A 19,633-nucleotide genomic window follows, 5' to 3' on the forward strand; every position below is an offset into this window, starting at 1 on the left:
CAAAGATCCACAAAAAACCAAAAGTGTCTACGATATGACGTATCGGATACACTGTATAGGTCATAGGTCGCATTATCTAAATGAATAATTCTCTGATTTGTAAGAGAATTTAAGAAAAAAAATTCTTTGCCAAGTTTTTCAAGTTTGCCAATTTGCATCAAAAACAGATTAAAACACCGCCGATTTATGACTTGAAATAAATTAGTTTGATTCTTTAATAAATAGATTTTTCCACATTCATACAAATAAATTAAATAAATATATTTGTTCGTGTATCAGCATTTGGAACTCTTGTGTTCATTAGTTGGCTGATTTAATCGCTATGTGTGTTTGCTTACAAATGGGCTGGATAGGCGATATCGTGTGCAGCCAAGTGTGTGTCGATGTGGGCATGTGGGGCCAAATGATCAAAGTGTGTGTCGATATGGCCATGTGGGGCCAAATGGTCAAAATGTGTGTCAATGTGAGCGTGTGGAACTTGATGAACGTCCAAGTGTTCCAAGTGATGATGTGGCTCCAAATGGTGTTCCAAATGGTGTTCCAAATGGTCGTAGTGAGCATTGAGGTGATGATGGTGTGGGTAGTGTACAACCTCGTAGTTGATTACCTGTAAAGAGAATGATGAGATTAATTTTTTTGCACGAGAAAAACAGTTTTCCTAAAATTTTACCTTTGGCTTAGCCAATTTGAAGACAACAACAGCGGTTGAAACAACCAAGGAGATGAGTCCAAGTGTGAGTGCTTTCCAGGCTTTCAATGCAATAAGAGCGAAGGCCAATGGAAGCAAAACGGTTGTTTTGAATTTCAAACCGAGCAAAAATGGAATCAATACTTTCTTGACGAGTCCACGGCCTGCGTTTGAAATGAAACATTCGGAGAAATTTTATTAGTACGATGAAAAGAAATCGATATTGAGAGCATTTGAAGCTTTAACTTGTTTTTGATTTTTTTTTTTTCATTTTTTATTAAAATATTTTTTTTTTCGTGTAATGAGTACCTTCATTTGGGTTTCCTTCTTCCAATGGCATGTGCACGGAGTCTGGGATGAAACGGTTCAATGTGGACATCATGAACGATGGAACATGTTGGCTGATGATGGCTTTTGGATAACGAATGTGCATATAGTGAGTGGCCAAGAATCCATCAACTTTGCTCAACAAATCGACGCGACTGTCGCGAGCACTTTCTGGTTCGTCTTGATCTTCAGCAATAATTGTAGCTGAATCATTTTTCACGATGCTCAAATCGTTGGTGATGTGAATTTCCCGTTTTTCAATCACTTTGCTCAACCATTCCAATGCCTTTGGCTGGATGCAGTCCGTGTTCAAGTTCACCAAACAGGTTGAATAAATGTCGTTGAATGCATCTAAGAGTGTATCCTCACTGCGTGAGCCATGCACCAAACACAAAACCACAACGCTCAATTGGATTAAATTTGTCGTCTTCATTTTTTATGCCAGGCAAGTGATCCAAATGAAAAACTTGAAATGAAAATCCCGCTTGAACACTTGAAATGTTAAAAATTGATTGCTGCTATTCGATGCGAACGCCAAGCTACGACTGTCATAAAATCCATTCATTGCTTTTGTTTTTATACCAACCCGTTTTAATACGACGAATAGTTTTTCAATTATGGTTTTCGAATTTTAATTGTGACTATGAGCGACGATGGGCACCCAAAACCGTTTCGCCTAATAGTAGGAGAAGTCTGATGCGTGCAAGCACACACAAATGACGCTTATGCTTCTTGTTTACACAAGTGCGTTCAATTTCATTCAGTAGAACGCAGTTTGTGGCGAGCGGACATTCCGTTGGGGCCATAAACCGGATGGAAAGAAAGAAAAATTGGGTTGGAACGTGATTGGTGTTTGTAATTTTTCCAATCGTGAGTCGCAATTGGCGACTTACTGATGCTCACCGTTGGATTCTGTTCCTTGTTTGCATGAAAGTCATTATAATATTGTTGTTTTCGTCAATATTTTGAATTTTAATGCATTTTTTTCACTGCGTTAGACATCCGTACGAATAGTTTCACATGGTCACTCATTCATGACTTTAATTTTTTGACCATCATGTCAATGGAATCATAAATTTAACGAGTCGTTTAAAGTGAAACTATTTTAATATTCCATCTGAATTCGGAATTAGCAGATTTTTATCAATGAAACTCTACATACAGTTTATAACTTAATTTCTTTTTTTTTACTTTTTTTCTGCAATTAAAGACATTGTATTTGATACGAAATTCTTAACTTTACATGAAATTGACAGTTGAATAACTTTTTATCGCATCATCTCACTTTCGCTTTTATTCTCTCTCAGATGCCATTGAAACTTTGACTTGGAAACGTTTCTGAATAAAGAATTATTACACTATTACAGTGGTGTTATACAATCGAAAGTAGCTATTGAATCACAAAGAGAAAAGAAGAAATTCTAAAGAACTGTGCGGATGGGAAATGCCATTTGCATTTACTCAACATTAATAATGATTAAGATAAAAGAGCTTAAATACAACGTTCTAAATCACAGAGTTTGCTTCATATCAACATTTTTCGCACACTCGTTTTTGATGCACAGTAGTGAACTACTACAAGTAGCATGTTTTGAACAAATTTGCATCGTCATTTTCATTGTGAGATATCTTCCATTGAAGATCAAATACATTTTTTCATAATAGCTCTTGAATACTCAACTCCAACAGCAACCATTGGAGTCTAATATAGTTATCAAATCAACAATGACTGTTAGCATTTTTTTAGCACATAATGGAAACAAGTAAACAATGTTGTCAAAAATTAATTTAGTGGTGATTCTGAGTGTGTGTTTTCTGAGTAATTATCGCTTGCAAATACACGATAGGTATTGGACATTTTCTAAAATCAGAAAAAAACGATTTCATTTCACGACAATTACTTTCAACTTTTTATTTCCAAGTACCACATGCCGTATGATTCTTGGGATTTAATTTTAACCTCAGAAATTTATGAACAATCAAGGAAAATTCTTTTTGCAATTTTTTCTCTTTGAAAGAATCAGTTTTTTTTGTTATAACTCAGATTGCTTCGGCGAATTTTCGTAATTTTTTGATGAATTTGGATAACCATCCTCACGACTAGCTCAAACACAAAAACGTTAGATTTTCTAATAAGCTGCCTTTTTCATATTTTACTTTTCCGTACACAACGTGTCAAGGGAAAGTATAGGAATTGGTCCCGAAAACTTTTTTCGCAAAATTGGTTTAGATCATCATAAAAACTCATGAAACGCGTAGAAAACCACTTTTTGAGACACTTTTCCGTTCGTGTGCCGTCGTCGTTGTCGTCGTCGTCGTCGTCGTCGTCGTCGTCGTTGTCGTCGTTGGTGTGTGTTAACACGATAACTCAAAAAATAATTGAGATAATCAAAATCTGGAAACGCCAAAAGTTGTGTATTTGAAAAACTTAGTTTAAGTTCGAAGATGAGCCATTTTCGATTTGATCCTGGGGTACTTGCCCTAAGAAAAACCTCAAAAAATTGACACTTTTGTATGGGAGGTATCTGTAAATCGACTCCGATTGGCTGAGATTTCATTTTCTGCGAGAAAAATAAGATTCTGGAAGTTTGAAACCAATCGGAATCGATTTACGGGTACCTCCCATACAAATTTTTTGAAATTCTGACTAAAATTACCGATTTTTGGACAATTTTGTATGGGAGGTACCCGTTAATCGATTCTGATTGCCTTCAAACTTTCTGAGGTTTCATTTTTTGGAGAAAAAATAAGATTCTGAAAGTTTCATGTTGATCGCATGTGCAGAAGTTTGGTTTTTGGCCCTCAATTTTTTCCAAGAAAATTTCGACAAAAATTGAGGACAAAAAATCAAACTTCTGCAAATGGGATCAACATGAAACTTTCAGAATCGTGTTTTTTCTCGAAAAAATGAAACCTCAGAAAGTTTGAAGCCAATAGGAATTGGTTTACGGGTACCTCTCATACAAAATTGTCGAAGTTTTAGTTAAAGTGACCGATTTTTCACTTTATTTTTATTATTATATTTTCGCTGCCTTTATTTCAAGAAAATTCACAAAAAATAACCAAAAGTACCTACAGACAACGCAGGCCAACGGTACGGAAAAGTTCGGGATTACCAATGTAATTCTTTTTATTATCATCCAAAAATCCCGTATTGGGAATGGATTGATTATGAAGTAATTTGTCGTTATAAGGAATCTATCTTTCAGGCCGAAAAAATATAATTTATATTGGTTCGCAAAATAACGTATCAAGCATAATTTACACATCGACAAAAAAACGCTCAGATTTATCAAATAATGCAATGATTTGCATGGAAAAACAAATTTTGCAATTTTTTTCTTGTCGATGTGTAAACTAAACCTCATCAAAAATGAGTGCTCAAAAAGAGATAACGACTCGAATTAGTAATGCATCCCTAAGATTGAAAATCTCCAATAAATTGCATTTTTACCATATCGATAGCATTCAAAGTACCCAACTTTTAAGTACATGATGCAAATGTTGTCGTGAAATCTGTGACAAAAAATGATTGTTTCAATATTGATCTAAGTAAATGTTTGCACTGAAATTGAAAGAATTTGTTCCATTAACACATTTCAATTGAAATCGTATACTGCAAGTGTGTCCCGCATATGCCGGGCCAGCATTTCTCCAACCGTCCAATCAACTGATTCGTATTTTACGCGACGCTCATATTTTATTGGGATTGCAAAAATAAAAGTTTCGTTTTCACTCAAATTTAGATATCGTCTTAAAATGTTACATGTGCGTCATAAAAATTGATTTCACATAACCCATAGAATGTAAATGGTAAATTTGATTAAAGTCCCATGTCACCCATTAGATATGTCATTAATTACTTTGTATGTTGCGTGCCGAGCCTAACGGAAATGCGAACGGATTTCTAAGCCAAAGAGGAAAGAATGCGATCGCATGAATATTCTCACATAATCGATTGATTTGAACATTCGTTTCATGTGCGATATGAAACCGCCTGCTTCGGTGAAAAGTGCAAAAAAAAACAACACTATAGAAAAATGTGACACAAATCGAATAGCCACAATTAATATGCTGCATTGAGTTGATCGATAATCGTCAACGTGACACCAATGCTAAAATCTCCACCGAAAATTATACACGCGATATTGACATGGTCGTGTATTGTTTTATGGATATGTTATTGCTTTGGTAATGTCTACACTGAAGAGCAGCTCGTTGCTTGGCAAGCCGTTGCTCCGTTTGCCTTGGTCTTGAGCAGTGATTCTCAATTTTCTTTTTTCTTCGTGGATAAAGTAGATGGTAAAAGTATAAGCACTTGAATATGCTTCGGCCGTACAATTGAGGCGTTGCTTCTGTTTTACAATTGGTTTTCTGTGCACTGTATTTGGCCGTAATATTGTGACGTACCTTAATTTTTTGATAAAGCATTTGCCCCACACTCGATTGTTTCGGTAAAGTGAATAGCTAATTGATGGTATAAAAGCCCGTGGCCGATTATCAATCGACATCACAACCTAGTTTACTTCTGGCAAAGCCACATCGCAAACACACCACAGTGATTTATTAACTTTCATTGATTTCGTCAACATGATTTCCCGATCAGTTATCCTTGCTTCAGCTGTATTCGCTGTTTTGACCTGCAGTGCATTCGCTAGTCCGGTGAGATTTGGATATATTTCAGTGACAACGATTTTCAATTCAAGAAAAATACTTATTTTTTCCCCATTTTCTTTCCATCACAACAGAGAGTCGGTGAAGCGCATTCAACGTCGTCAGACATTTTGGATGCACTCTCAAACTATGTTCAACGCAACGATGTTTCATTGGATTTGCCAGTAGCTGACAGCAAACTTACCATTTCTGCACGTAATTTGCAAAACGACGAAGTCGACTTCAAAGTTAAATTCAACAATGGTGTCGTTGAATCACGTAAATCGAAGCTGAAGAAGGTCGCCATTCCAATTTTGACTTTCATCCTTTTGAAAATCATCACACTTGTTCCATTGGGTCTTGGTATCTTGGGGATCAAGGCATTTAACGCACTTCAATTGTCATTCTTCTCGTTCGTTATCTCTGTTGGTTTGGCTGTCTTCCAACTTTGCCGAAAGGTAAGTGTCATGCATCCATTTGCGAATGGAACGAGCAATTTATGATTGTCAAAAAGCACATTTAGATTGACCAAATATTTAATTATTCAGTTCGCTGACCAACACCCAACCACCATTGCTGCTGGTCCATGGGACACCCGAAGCTTTGCTCAAGAAGTTAACGAACCAGCCCAAAATATTGCGTACAATGCCTACTTGTAAATTACGATTGCTTAACTGCTAAGCATCGATTGGAATCCAGCGGAAAAACAAACTTTTTCACGCATAATTTATTGTATTTATTTTAACTTATTGAAATGAATGAGAGGCAGATTGAAGTAAATAAATTGAAATCATGAAGTGTAAAATTACCGTTTTTCTATCAAATCAATATTATTATTCGTTCATTTGCATATTTGCATGGTCCATTTGTTTTGTTAAAATACAGCTTTTAAAGAACTTCTTTAAATCGTTTCTTACAAAGAAAGTCTTCCGAAGCATATCTTATGTCTAATAGAAGCTTTTTTGTCTATTAGATTGATTTGACTTGATTTGATTGTCAATGGTTTTCATTAATGGAAAGTTCTTATCATTTCAAACCAATATGCCTCAGATCTAAAGGGCCATTAAGATGGTACTTAAATGAAGATCATAAACATGGAATTTCTTTTGTGAGGATCAGATTGGCCCAAAGCAAGTAGATTAAGACAAGTAGTGCTAGTTCAAAAGTAACAATTTTGAATTAGACTAGATTGAACTGGAGAAATTTGGATCGCTTGAAAATTGAACAATAACGTCTTGATCACAATAATGATGTTCTTTGCAGACTAATATCATGAAAGACATATTTAATACATATCAACGACGTTTAAATCGAATTTTCTATCGCACATACTATCATTCCATCAAAAATAAGGATCACTTGGTTCCTCTGAACTATTTCCAATGATATTTTTCGTATCCATTCTTCTGGTATTCGATTCGTCAAAATTGGATCGATAAACTGATTTCCAATCCCACTTCCGTCCCATGGAATATTTTTATACTCCAAATCGGAGTCTCCCATGAATTTCAAATTGTTCCCAAAATATGAGAGAGCTATTTATGAAAATTAGGTTTCAATGAATTGATTAAAATTCATCGTGAGTATGTAGAAATTAGAAATCAAAAACAAAAATCGCAATGAAAGTGAAACACTTTCTACATGTACTCCATGAAGCGATACACTTATTTAAATGCCATGCAAGTTAGGACAGTTATACGCTGGTGTGCCATACGTGCCTCCGGGAAAGGCAACACAATTAACGGAAATAAATTCCATCGTAAACTCGAATCGTCGTGATGAAAATTTAGATGTCAATATGTCTGGTTTTTTATTAAAATATATGATGCATGTATTTGCATATTGGAAAACTCACTCGGCCGTACTCAATATTTTCAAACAGAAATACCGCAAGTGTCTGCAATGTACTGGCATTGTAGTCATTTTCAGAATGTTTCTATTTGTTTATATTTTTTATGAATAAATTTCAATACCGACCATTTGAAGATTAACTTGCTTTACCTAATGAAGAATAATATTTTTTTTATCGGTGATACAACGACTGCTGAATGGTTTTCCCGATGCTTCAAAGAAAGTCGGATGTAAAAGAGTACCAAGCAATATCGATTTTGTAAAGGCCAATAGACTGTGTTATTTAATGTTTTTTCCACACTTTATTTGCAATAATTTATGATTTGGTAGAATAAATAATTGGTTTCGATTGAATAAGTTACATAATTCTCTATGTGTCATTTCTTGTGTAGCTAAGAAATAAATAGAATTTAAAATGTACAGCAATGCATTTACAAGCAAAAATAAATTAAAATTGAAAACAATCGATTTAGATGGTTGAGTAGGTGGATGGTTTTGAAGTGGCTGAAGCGGTTGCTGAGCTACCGCTGTTGCCAGCCACCGATGAGCCGCCCGAGTAATAGGCGCTGTAGGCCAAGTTTTGTGCTGATGGATCCCAGACACGAGCGTATGGACCGCCGCTAGTTGCACTTGGTTCCCAACTGTTTGGATCGTACGATGATGGAGCGGCGGTGGATGTTTCGGCGGATGCAGCTGGTGCGGCTGGTTTCTTGAACAAATTGTAAGCGATGAATCCAACAACCAAAGACAAAGCCAATTTGGAGATGATCAAAGCTTTGACAGCCTTAATTCCAATGATACCAACGAACAATGGCAGGATGGCTTTCAATTTCAATTTCAAAAGCAAAAGTGCAGGCAACAAAAGCTTCTTCTTCAAGTCATCGTCTTTGTGTTTGCGAGCTGTAAATAATTCCAATTGATTAAAATGGTTTGCTTGAACATCAATTTAAAATTTCAATCACACAAATATTCATACATAATTCTGTTTTTTTCATCTTCTTTTTAACACATTACATTTTGCCAATACAATCGGTATTTTCTATAACTTTTATTGTGAATATTTGCGCGAAACGAATTTTAACAAAGATTTTCACACCAAGAAAGAAAACGTGAATGAAAAAACAACTATATCTCTGTACCTTCAGTGGCTGCTTCTTCGGAGACTTTCACATCGAAGCCACGGTCGGCACGAAAAGTGATTTCCGATTTACGGAAAAATGTTTCGGGCAATTCGAAATGGAGTTCGTTGGTTTTCAAGTATTTTGCAACACGATCAAAGATTTGTTCGTCAACTGATTCCATGGAACGGGCTGCTGAACGGTCTTCGACACCCAAAATTGTATTGAAATAAGACAATACGTTGCTCTTCAAACAGTCCATGTTGTAGCAATTGTTTAGAATGGTTGAGACCAATTCATTTCCACTGTTGATGCGAGCCCGTTCTACATACACTGAATTATCCACAACGCCGGCGATAGCGCTTTGCACAATGCACAACAAAGCGGCAATTTTACAGATATTCGATACACTTTTATTCATTTTGAATTGTTTTTTTTCCTTTGCTTTTCTTTATTACTTTTCTTTAAACAGAAAACAAACTAGCAGGCCGATGTACTGCGGTAACTACGATCCGATCAGTCGACTGAATAACAAATGAATGATGTCGTTGGTTGAGAAGACCAACTAATTTATACTACTGCTCCCAGACGACCACCGGTCGACAATATCGCACATACGGCCGATGGGGCCGTACTTACGTTACGAATTGTATGTTGTTGCTTTGCCGAATTCAATTCTTTTTGCTTGATATTCTCTTGTCGTTGAACGACCGTAAGTGAAATGAAATTCCAATAGATTTAACACTTCATTTTTGGCTTTGACTACCGGATCGACTGCGGATTATTGATCGTGTGCATTGTTTTGGTTTGTGTGCTAGATATAGAAAAAAAATGAAGAAGCCAACAACGAAGGAAAAAATAAAACAAGCACGACCATCGCATACGATTATCGTGAACCAGTGACGTGAATATGATGTTTATTTTCGGTAATAGCATAAACAATGGCTACATGGATTTCAATTAAAGTAGGTGATTCAAATTTAATTTTTTTTTCGTTTCATACTATAAAATATGCAACAGTGACAGCGCGTCGGTGGCAACAATCGAGTAAGGTGTTGTGTTCCCATTCAATGTGTTGCGGAAAAATCGAGTCAAATTCCAAATTCGACATCAATTCGTATGCACATGATGCGGTACAAACAACATATTTTTCCTCTCTCTCTCTCTCTCTCTCTCTCTCTCTCTCTTTCTGCTTCCATCAATCAGTTTTCGCTTGTTACGGATATTTTGGCGTACATCAAATTAGCTCATTAACAATTTCTTCAAATCGATGATTTTTTTTCTTCGGTTCAATTCAGATATGATTCGTTTGTACGGCAATCAATTGATATTCTATATTGATAACATAACTGTGAATTTCAAAACCAAAAAATGTTTCCGATCTATGACGTACGTTTGAACCATAAGACGCACAATTATTAATTCATAGATTTATAGCCGGATTCCGAGACGTCCAAAATTGAAAAAGCGAAATGTTTATGGAGAAACTCTTTTCTATGACATGGCGACAATTTTACGGACGCTGCAATGCTATGGATTAAGCAGCTGTTCATCACATTTATGAAGTAAAAAAGGTTAGTTTAATGAAAATCAAAACGTCGATTTTTGGATTTACTTGCATACTTGCATTAAAGTGGATTTATTATAAGATTTTTGTAGAAAATTTCAATATTATTCGAATGATAACGATCGAAAAAAGCAAAGGAATCAAATGAACATATTTCTTTGGGCCAAAAAAAGAACCTAAGCGAAAATCTTCTCTTCGCGACGTTTCTTAGTAACGACTGTTCCGGGTTTGTGTGCTGCATCTGGATGGTTGCTCAATTCCGGTGGGCATGTTGAAACTGGGCTGCTGAGAATGCATTGCTTCAAATCATAGAACACTGGACTGTCGTCTTTCGTAAGGAAACTGACGGCTATACCAGTTTTACCGGCACGCCCAGTACGACCAATACGATGCGTATACTCTTCGATTGTTTTCGCCATATCGTAGTTGATGACCATTGAGACGTCTTTGATATCGATACCACGACCAGCCACATTGGTAGCAACCAAAATGTCTTTCGAACCACCTGTAAAAGAGAGAAAAAATGCGATTAGTACATTTTCATATCGAAATAACCTTTCATTTTTTATGCAATTTTAATTTTGATTTTGATGCAAAGTGGAAAATACTTTTAAATTTTCATGAATAGAATAATATCAACTGGATACATACCTTTGAGAGAAGCCAAAGCATATTCACGCTGTTCTTGACCTTTGCCACCGTGCAACGTACACGTGCTGTGGCCCATTTTCTCCAATCCCTTGGCCAATACATCGGCACCTTTCTTCTGGTTGACGAAAATGATGATCGGCGGTTCAAATCCGCGATTAAGAATTTCAACCAATTTTTTGCGTTTGTCATTCTCATTCATCATATACACGATTTGTTCAGTACGTTCAGTTGGTTTACCAACGCTTCCAATGTATACCGTGGCGGGTCTTCTCAAATATGTCCGAGCCAAACGTTCAACTGGCGGTGGCATAGTAGCTGTAAACATGACCGTTTGTCGATACTTCTTTTTTGAATAAAAGTTTTGCATCAGTACCGTTTCATCTTCAGCGTCATCTGTGTCGGGTTTCAAATTGGTCACAGGCATGAAGTCGAGAATCTTTTGTACGTCCGGCTCGAAACCCATGTCAATCATTCTGTCGGCTTCGTCGAGAACAATGTATGTGCATTGATTCAATACCAAATACCGATTTTCAAGCACATCGATCAAACGACCGGGCGTTGCAATGACAATTTCACATCCCATACGCAAACGGAACCCTTGATCTTCACGTGACAAACCACCGACAACCACAACAGTTCTGGAATTTAAAAATTGTCAAACATTCAATTTAAAAAAACATAAAAAAATTATCAAATAATAAGAAATTTCGACATTAAAATCATACCTAATACCCAATGGTTCACCAAATTTGTTTGTCTCTTCTTCGATTTGTTGTGCCAATTCACGAGTTGGAGCCAAAATGATAGCATATGGCCCTTGATCGGCATCTTCCAAACGCTCGATTTTCGGCAAAGATTGAATCCATGACAACAGTGGAATTAGGAAGGCCAATGTCTTACCGGAACCTGTGAAAGTTAAAGAATTCCATGAGTCATTGAAGAAAGTACGAGTGGGCGCAATGCATACTTTTTAATTATTGACAATATCCGATTTCATACCTGTTTCAGCGACACCAATAATGTCTCGATTCTGTAAACCAATCGAAATGGCTTGACGTTGGATCGGAGTTGGTTCTTTATATCCAACTTTCTCAATGAGATCCAAAATGTCCTTGGGGAAACCAGATTCACTCCAGCACCGAATCGGATTCGGTATTTTGCCACCTTTGATCGTAATGTTGTAATCTTCACGGAAAATACGCCAATCACGCTCAGTCATCTCATCGTTCTCCTTTTCGGACCAATGACGATCGTCCCATTTTTGTTTATCCTCCTTTCGTTTCACCTTGTTGAGCCGCATCTTTTCTTGCTCTTTCTCTGCATCGGTACGACGCTTTTCTAACATATCACCATAGAAGTGACTCTGCAGTTTGCGTTGCTCTTTGATATCGATACCAGCAATATTGCCACGACCGAAAAATTGAACGTGATGCCTCTCCTTGTAAAGTAAATTGTAATCATTTGATGTGTCTTCGGTTGTGTCCCAATCAAAGACAAACTTTCTATCGTTTATACGACGAACACGACGCTTCTTCTTAACGATTCCCAAGTAACGCTCTCGAATCGCTTCAGCTTCTTTCTCTTTGTCTTTGTTTGGATCATCGACACGTTGACGAGTTGAATCGTCTTTATCCCTGTCATCACCTCGGTCTCTTTCCCTGTGTCGACGTTCTCTTTCTCGCTCTCTGGAAATAATGGAAATGGTTGAATTTTCTTCAAATTACCTACTATTTGAAAAGCAAAATTCAATAAATGAATTCTTACCTATCTCTATCTCTTCGATCCTTATCATCGCGGTCTTTGTCGCGTCGCTCTTTGTTCAACAGCTGTGCAACTGGAACGTCACCGAATTTTGGGACAGTGGCTTGTGCGGCACGCATTGCTGCAACTTCTTCTTGCCGCCGCTTCAATGCTTCGGCTGCTCGTTGTTCCTTTGTAATGAACACTGGTCTGCTAGCGGCAGCTTCTTCGGATTTTTTCTTCTGCACCAGTTCTTCCAATGATAGCGGTTCAGGTTTTTTTGCCGCTTTCTGTTTTCCCCCATTCTCTTCATCTTCATCTTTGACATTTATCTTCGGTTTGATATCTTTATCTTCGTATCTAACTGATGGCTTCGTTTCCTTTTCTTGTTTACTTTTCAAACTGAATTCAGCCTTCATGCGATCAATATGCCTATCCTTTGACGAGCCAGCATCTTTATCTCTAGCTCTATCGCGTTCTTTGGAACGCGACCGACGGCGATAGTCTTTTTCACGGAGTTTCTCTTTCGATCTGGAACGCCGGTCTCTATCTCTTGACCTTGAACGTCTATCCCGTGAACGAGAACGTCGTTTCCGCTCATTTCCCATCGCAAACTAGTCCAATTCAATCTGAAAAAAAAAAATCACCAGAAAATCTATTGAGTTTGTTTGCAAACGTTTGCCGTCACGGAAATTGAGGTTAACTTTCGCCAACAACACAGATTGTTTCGATTGTAGACCGTAGTTTTTTGATGTTTTTCGTTCAAAATTTACCTTTTTATTCAATTTTAGTGTTTAGAAATTCACAATACAGGACTAAACAATTTTTTTTCGATCGAATTAGAATCTTTTTTCCGATTTTTTTTTCTGCACAAAATTTTCGAGTATATTCTATACGTTTGACTGTAAGAGTGTGTAGAGCTAAGTTTTGACAGTTCGTAACGCATCTCACAATGACATTGACATTTCAAAATTGTTTTCATTTACCACCACAGTGATACGTATGCATCGAATACACGAATTCCACTGTAAACATTTCACTCGTTCTATTTCGCAGTCAAACAATTCATTTTTTGTTAGTGATTTACAATAAAGAAGTCAGCTTGTAATCACACAGTGTGATGACATTGAAAACATTCAATGGAATTGACCCATTTCGAAAATAATTTACATTTATTACGGCAAAAAAATGACAAATTCATTCATATATTTTGCTTTAACTGAAGCTCACAAACAACAATAGAGCCTAAAATTATTGTGTGTTTTAGAGCATTTCACATCTCATCGCATCTCATTCGTGTTTGTGCATATTTGACGTGTTTGCGTTTTGGGTTCCACATCGTAGCATTGGTGTAAATAAACTTATTTAATCTCGTACTAGCATCTCGATCTGTTAAATAGTGTACGCTTCAACGCTTTAATTCAGTTCACGTCACTGTTAAGTCGATCAGTTATTCAATTGAAGTATTTTTTTTCTTTATCGGTAAGACCATCTTCGTTTTGCTGACTTCATCACTAAATTATTATATAGTGCAATATCAGCTGTTAACGTTGGTGTGACGACCGCAAGAAACAAGTTTCATTCGTATGACTTCATACCAATAGATTGTCCAGTGGGTGTTTTCAAGTCGAAGAGATTACTTTTTTTCGTGGAAGCGGAACATAATCGCTGTTGGGTGTTTTCTCTTTGTGCGGATGTGTTAACATTTCATGTTAACAATTGTAATGTATTTATATCCGACTAGAACTAGATTGTAATTGTTTGATAAATGACGCATTGATATTGGTGTAGTTATTTTTCGTATTGTCTCGTCAAAAAGTATCAAGTGTATATGTGCTAAATATGTTTTCAACGTCAAACTCTACGGATGCCATTAATCCGAATATCATTCAAGCAGAAACTGAACGCTCTCCCATAGCTGGCATGCGAATTTTTCGACAATTTGGCGCAATGGTTGGAAATAGCCAATCAACAAGTTCCAATTCCGCTTCGGATGGTTATGTTGAGTTTGGTATTTCGGATACAGAACGTTCCGGCCGTACATTGGGAACATTCGCCGGTGTTTTTAGCCCAGTTGCTCTCTCAATGTTCAGTGCATTGCTGTTCATTCGTGTTGGTAAGAAGAGTTTTTATTACCTAATACCATTGATGACGAATCATATTATTCACTAAATATTTGAAAATATTTTTTATTCGGAAAATTCATCTTTTCCGTGAAATCACCTAAATGTGATTGAACTTTGTTTTATAATATAAAAATTTCATAATTTTTTTCAAAACCAAATACTAATGACTCAAGGTAACTCATCGCATATCGAAATTTTCACGACTAATACTGATAATTTTAATGTGTTCTTGCTGTGAAGTTCATTCCTATTTTATCACGATTCAAGTCAAATCACCCATGAATCACATTTGTTTACATTTTAAACATTTTCATTTGATGTGCATTTGTTTGATTGCAGGTTTCTTGGTGGGCAATGCAGGCCTCTACGAAGTGTTACTTCAATTCATAATTGCTTACGCGATATTATTGTTTACCGTTTCATCGGTATGTGCAATTTCAACGAATGGAGCTGTGGAAGGGGGCGGTGTATACTGTAAGAACAATTTTGCTTTTACATTTCCACCAATTGTTAATCATTTTTCAAATTTCGATTGATTCCCATTCCTCTTTATTAGACCAAAAGATTTTCATATTTATCTGATTTAAAAATCAAAAATTTTCAGTTATGATAAGCCGAACATTGGGGCCAGAATTTGGTGGTGCAATAGGAACATTGTTTTTCTTCGCGAACATTGTTGGAAGTGCCTTAGCAATTTCGGGATGTGTTGAAGGAATCGTGGAAAATCTCGGGCCTGGTGGCTATTACGGCGGTGAAAGTGGATTCATACAAGATTCACGCTGGTGGAGATTCCTTTACTGCACACTTGTCAACACACTCATGTTAATTGTGTGTTTGGTCGGTGCATCTTTACTCGCTAAAACCTACGTGTTGATTTTGGGCATCGTGATTGTGTGTTTGATTTCAACATTTGTCAGCTTTTTAACACAAGGCGAAATGGAGGTTGGTTTTAATTAAATTTATATATTCAAATTACGAATTTTCTAGCTTCAAATAATTGAATTGAAATAATTGACGACCAAAAAATGCTTCAACAGGTTTCAATACCCATTGAAAATACAATCGTACAAAATAAAACGCATCTGGTAAACTACACATATTCTGGTCTCTCGCTTGACACCTTCCAACACAACCTGTACGAGCACTATGGCAAAGATTACTCATCTGGTAATAGTCAGGTCACATTTGCCATTGTGTTTGGCGTTTTGTTCTCTGGAGTAACTGGTAAAAAATCGCTTTCATGAATTAACTCGATTTTCATCGAATTCAAAAAAATAAAAACGTTTCTCTTCATTCAAGGTATAATGGCGGGTGCGAATATGAGTGGTGAATTGAAAAGTCCTAGTCGAAGTATTCCAGTGGGAACATTGTCAGCTGTTGCATTCACATTCACCTGTTACGTGCTGTTGTCAGTCTTCATCGCGGCAACAACAACCGGTGAACTTCTCAGGAATAACTATTTGTTCCTTATGCCTGTGAATCTGTGGCCTTTTTTTGTTGCCATCGGCATTTTGACGGCCACATTCTCAACCGCATTGAGCAATTTGATTGGATCGAGTCGTGTGCTCGAGGCGATTGCCCGAGACAGAGTGTACGGAAGAATTTTGGACTTTGTTACACGCGGAACATACAGAAACAATCCCATTTTGGCCGTTTTAATTAGCTATCTTCTTGTGGAAGCCATTCTTCTGATCGGATCATTGAATTTAATCGCACAAATCAACTCAGTGCTATTCTTGTTGTCTTATATGGCAACCAATTTAGCATGCTTGGGCATTGAATTGACTGGCGCTCCGAATTTCCGTCCAACATTCAAATATTTCACTTGGCATACATGCCTCATTGGATTGCTGGGAACGCTGATCATGATGTTTATTATCAACTTCATCTATGCCTCTATTAGCATCATTTTGTGCTTGATATTGATCATCTGTTTGCACATTTTCTCACCGATTTCACAAAAATCCGACAGCGGTTCGATATCACAAGCGTTAATGTTCCATCAAGTCCGAAAATACCTGCTAATGTTAGACTCGCGAAAAGATCACGTGAAATTCTGGCGACCACAAATGTTATTGTTGGTGTCAAGTCCACGAACATCGTGTCCTTTGATCGATTTTGTGAATGACATGAAAAAAGGTGGACTGTATGTGTTGGGCCACGTAAAAGTCGGTGAATTCAGCGATTATGATTCAAATATCGATCCAACAATCGAAGAATATGGCAAATGGCTGTCGTTGATTGATCACATGCGGGTGAAAGCATTTGCTGAGGTCACCATGGCACGAACCATTCGTGAAGGTATACAGCATTTGATCAGAATCAGTGGAATGGGCGCAATGAAACCGAACACCATCATTTTGGGCTTCTATGATGAGGAAAAATTGACTGATTTCTTCGCGAAGTAAGTTTTGGGTTTGAATTTTTTTTATTTTTTCCCTTGAGATTTCGATTTTTATTCTTTTTTTCATTCTCTTACCTGTTGCAGCGAGACCTCCCTATACAGAACCGATAAATTTGATATGAACAACGACAAAATCTTCCCGATTCGCCCAGATGGAAGCCGTGAGCATTTAACACCAGAAGAATATGTGGCGATTATATGTGATGTTTTACGCATGAAGAAGAATATTTGTCTTTGCCGTCATTTCCATCGTTTGGACAAGCATTTGATTGCCAAGAGCAACCATATTTTATACATTGACGTCTGGCCTATCAATGTCTTTGATCCAACGAACAACAATCCATCTATGCCTTATCCATTCGATGTAGTCTCTCTGTTCATGCTCCAATTGTCTTGCATTATTAACATGTTACCGAAATGGAAGAAATTGGAGCTGCGCGTCTTTTTGTGTGAATCAAACAATTCGAGCCGGCAAAGGTAGGTTCTTAAAGTCCATTCCGGTGGTTGATGTCTCTGATGTATGTTTTGTATGTTTTTTTGTATCGTTTAAACTAAAAAAAGCAATTTCAGTATGAACTCATCAGCATCATCGTCCTTTGAACGTCCGGCCGAATATAAATTGCGACAATTACTTAAGGAACTACGTATATCAGCCTCTATCCACCAAATACCAGAATGGTCGCAAAACGAAGAATTCGCCGAGAATGGATCCATTTTGAAATTGTTTACGGATAACAGAGAAACCAACGAAATGGACATTTTTGAAGAGGACATTAATCGGTCTAAGCTGTATATGCAAGGGTGAGTTTCGTTCACTTTGGAATTAATGATTATTTAATGAAGAAGTTTAAGATATAAATGATTGATTTTTTATTTGAAATATTTTATTTTTATTGATTTGTTCTGTTTGCAGCATCAACAAAATAATTCAAGAACGATCAAATCAATCAGCTTGCACATTCCTATACTTGGCACCACCGCCGAATATTGATTCATCAAACTGGCAAGGCGCCAGCCGGCAATATTTGGAGCTATTGACCGAATTGACTGTGGATTTGCCGCCAACAATTCTCGTTCACGGTGTGCACACAGTCACATCAACAACTCTCTAACAATCAGTGAAACCAACCACTGCAGAAAGATGCGAAATAAGAACGCGAATCAATCCAATGGATATTGAGCTTAGGACACACAACTCTCGACAATTCGATCCATGATTTACACTATTTTAGATTAAAAAAACACTAACTATTTTTCATACTAGAATTATATATAAATGTGTATTTGACATTGTTTTTACATTCAGATGCAAGTCGATAGAGATTTTATTATTTAAGTTGCACATAGTGCGTCAGGTGTTTAGACTAAAGCAGCAGATGACATGCAAAAGTGATATCTTCAGTGATGTGACAGAAACTTCCCCTTCAAACTGACCGCAAAATTATCGTATGAATTCAACCTTTTGACATGAAAAAAAAAACAGCAACAAAAAATAGTATTTTCTTAGATATAATAAATGTTGAATGTTCATATAAATGTTTTTAGAAACTGACAGATTAAATTAAAGATGTACGTTCTACACGGACACGATAGAGTTTTTGTTAACAGACTTTTTTTCAGCTTGAAGTGAACATACCCATTTAACCAAGAACAAAATTCTTCGATTTTTTTGTGATGTTTTCTGGAATAACTGCCTCATTTGGCCTACCAGAGCGTTCAGCATCATCGGTGTCCGTACGACCACGTTTGAAATCGGCAAACCATCGTTTGATGGTTGCAATTGATGGAGCAGAGCCCGGGTAACACTTTTGAAGCCATTCCTCAGCCTGAACGGTATTTTTACCCATTAAATAGCAATGATAAATCAACACACGAAATTGCTTTGAATCCATTGTTTTGAAAATTACAAAAGTAGCGTCACTTAAACCACTGTAACTAGGTAAATAATAGTCCAAATGTCATGAAATTTTGACAGTAATCTTTTGAAGGTTGGTACTTTCGAAAAATCATGTGGATATTTCATTAGTGGCGCCATACGGTGGTTAGGCTCGGGACTTATTGACCGATGTGTTATGTGAACAAATCTGTTTATGCAAGTGATTTACTTCTAGTTTCAGGCGTTTTTTAACTGCTCGCTGTACTTTGAACTACTACCTGGAAACAGTGTAATTAGGTGCGACCGAAAAGGGTGTGCGGCTCTAATACCCAAAGCCAACTAAAACTATAACAGTTGCAGTTAAAACAGCAAGCCGAGTGGACGTTAAAAGAAATATTCAAATGATAAACCAATTTATTAGAATAAAGCAATTTGCGATCCAATGAAATAAAAGGAGTGTGAATAATGTTGGTAGAAATTACATGGGATATTCCACGATACACAATTTTATAATTGAATTCTTTTTTTGTTACAGTAATAAACAAAATGGAAGAATTCTCACCAAATGATGAACAAAAAGATGACATGGTACAGAATAATATCTGCAAGCAGACAAGAGTTGAGAGCACCGT

The 19,633-nt window shown here is 36.8% G+C and overlaps 5 protein-coding genes across 19 annotated transcripts; 2 read left to right on the forward strand and 3 right to left on the reverse strand.

Moving 5' to 3' along the window:
* Nucleotides 1–166: 166 nt before the first annotated feature.
* LOC129566740 (uncharacterized) lies at nt 167–1,572 on the reverse strand. Its single transcript, XM_055442937.1, has 3 exons — nt 998–1,572; nt 671–852; nt 167–607 (listed from the first exon to the last, which is right to left on the reverse strand). Exons 1-3 carry the CDS (start codon nt 1,446–1,448, stop codon nt 335–337), a joined length of 906 nt encoding a protein of 301 aa, XP_055298912.1. The 5' UTR covers nt 1,449–1,572; the 3' UTR covers nt 167–334.
* Nucleotides 1,573–5,404: 3,832 nt separating this feature from the next.
* LOC129566848 (uncharacterized) lies at nt 5,405–6,467 on the forward strand. Its single transcript, XM_055443118.1, has 3 exons — nt 5,405–5,677; nt 5,764–6,126; nt 6,217–6,467. Exons 1-3 carry the CDS (start codon nt 5,606–5,608, stop codon nt 6,325–6,327), a joined length of 546 nt encoding a protein of 181 aa, XP_055299093.1. The 5' UTR covers nt 5,405–5,605; the 3' UTR covers nt 6,328–6,467.
* A 1,335-nt stretch (nt 6,468–7,802) lies between these two features.
* LOC129567084 (uncharacterized) lies at nt 7,803–9,203 on the reverse strand. The gene is made up of 2 exons (XM_055443645.1): nt 8,659–9,203; nt 7,803–8,419 (listed from the first exon to the last, which is right to left on the reverse strand). The coding sequence occupies exons 1-2, from the start codon at nt 9,056–9,058 to the stop codon at nt 7,989–7,991; spliced, it is 831 nt and encodes a 276-aa protein (XP_055299620.1). The 5' UTR covers nt 9,059–9,203; the 3' UTR covers nt 7,803–7,988.
* A 1,036-nt stretch (nt 9,204–10,239) lies between these two features.
* LOC129567083 (probable ATP-dependent RNA helicase DDX23) lies at nt 10,240–13,558 on the reverse strand. The gene is made up of 6 exons (XM_055443644.1): nt 13,369–13,558; nt 12,620–13,224; nt 11,855–12,540; nt 11,581–11,761; nt 10,856–11,493; nt 10,240–10,709 (listed from the first exon to the last, which is right to left on the reverse strand). The coding sequence occupies exons 2-6, from the start codon at nt 13,201–13,203 to the stop codon at nt 10,381–10,383; spliced, it is 2,418 nt and encodes an 805-aa protein (XP_055299619.1). The 5' UTR covers nt 13,204–13,224; nt 13,369–13,558; the 3' UTR covers nt 10,240–10,380.
* An 11-nt stretch (nt 13,559–13,569) lies between these two features.
* Nucleotides 13,570–18,710, forward strand: LOC129567080 (solute carrier family 12 member 9). 15 transcript variants are annotated; one of them, XM_055443642.1, is made up of 10 exons: nt 13,570–14,077; nt 14,200–14,321; nt 14,493–14,711; nt 15,061–15,195; nt 15,326–15,663; nt 15,759–15,945; nt 16,021–17,125; nt 17,210–17,602; nt 17,696–17,926; nt 18,039–18,710. In XM_055443642.1, the coding sequence occupies exons 3-10, from the start codon at nt 14,519–14,521 to the stop codon at nt 18,235–18,237; spliced, it is 2,781 nt and encodes a 926-aa protein (XP_055299617.1). In that variant the 5' UTR covers nt 13,570–14,077; nt 14,200–14,321; nt 14,493–14,518; the 3' UTR covers nt 18,238–18,710. The 15 variants fall into 15 exon arrangements, with proteins under 15 accessions (XP_055299617.1, XP_055299606.1, XP_055299616.1 ...); XM_055443641.1 differs by having other exon boundaries at nt 13,586–14,077; nt 14,200–14,348; XM_055443637.1 differs by having other exon boundaries at nt 13,586–14,077; nt 17,687–17,926.
* The last annotated feature ends 923 nt before the right edge of the window (nt 18,711–19,633 follow it).

Source organism: Sitodiplosis mosellana, unplaced genomic scaffold, assembly GCF_009176505.1.
Source record: "Sitodiplosis mosellana isolate CC-2019 unplaced genomic scaffold, AAFC_SMos_1.0 Smas_scaffold_5, whole genome shotgun sequence".
Lineage (NCBI taxonomy): Eukaryota > Metazoa > Arthropoda > Insecta > Diptera > Cecidomyiidae > Sitodiplosis > Sitodiplosis mosellana.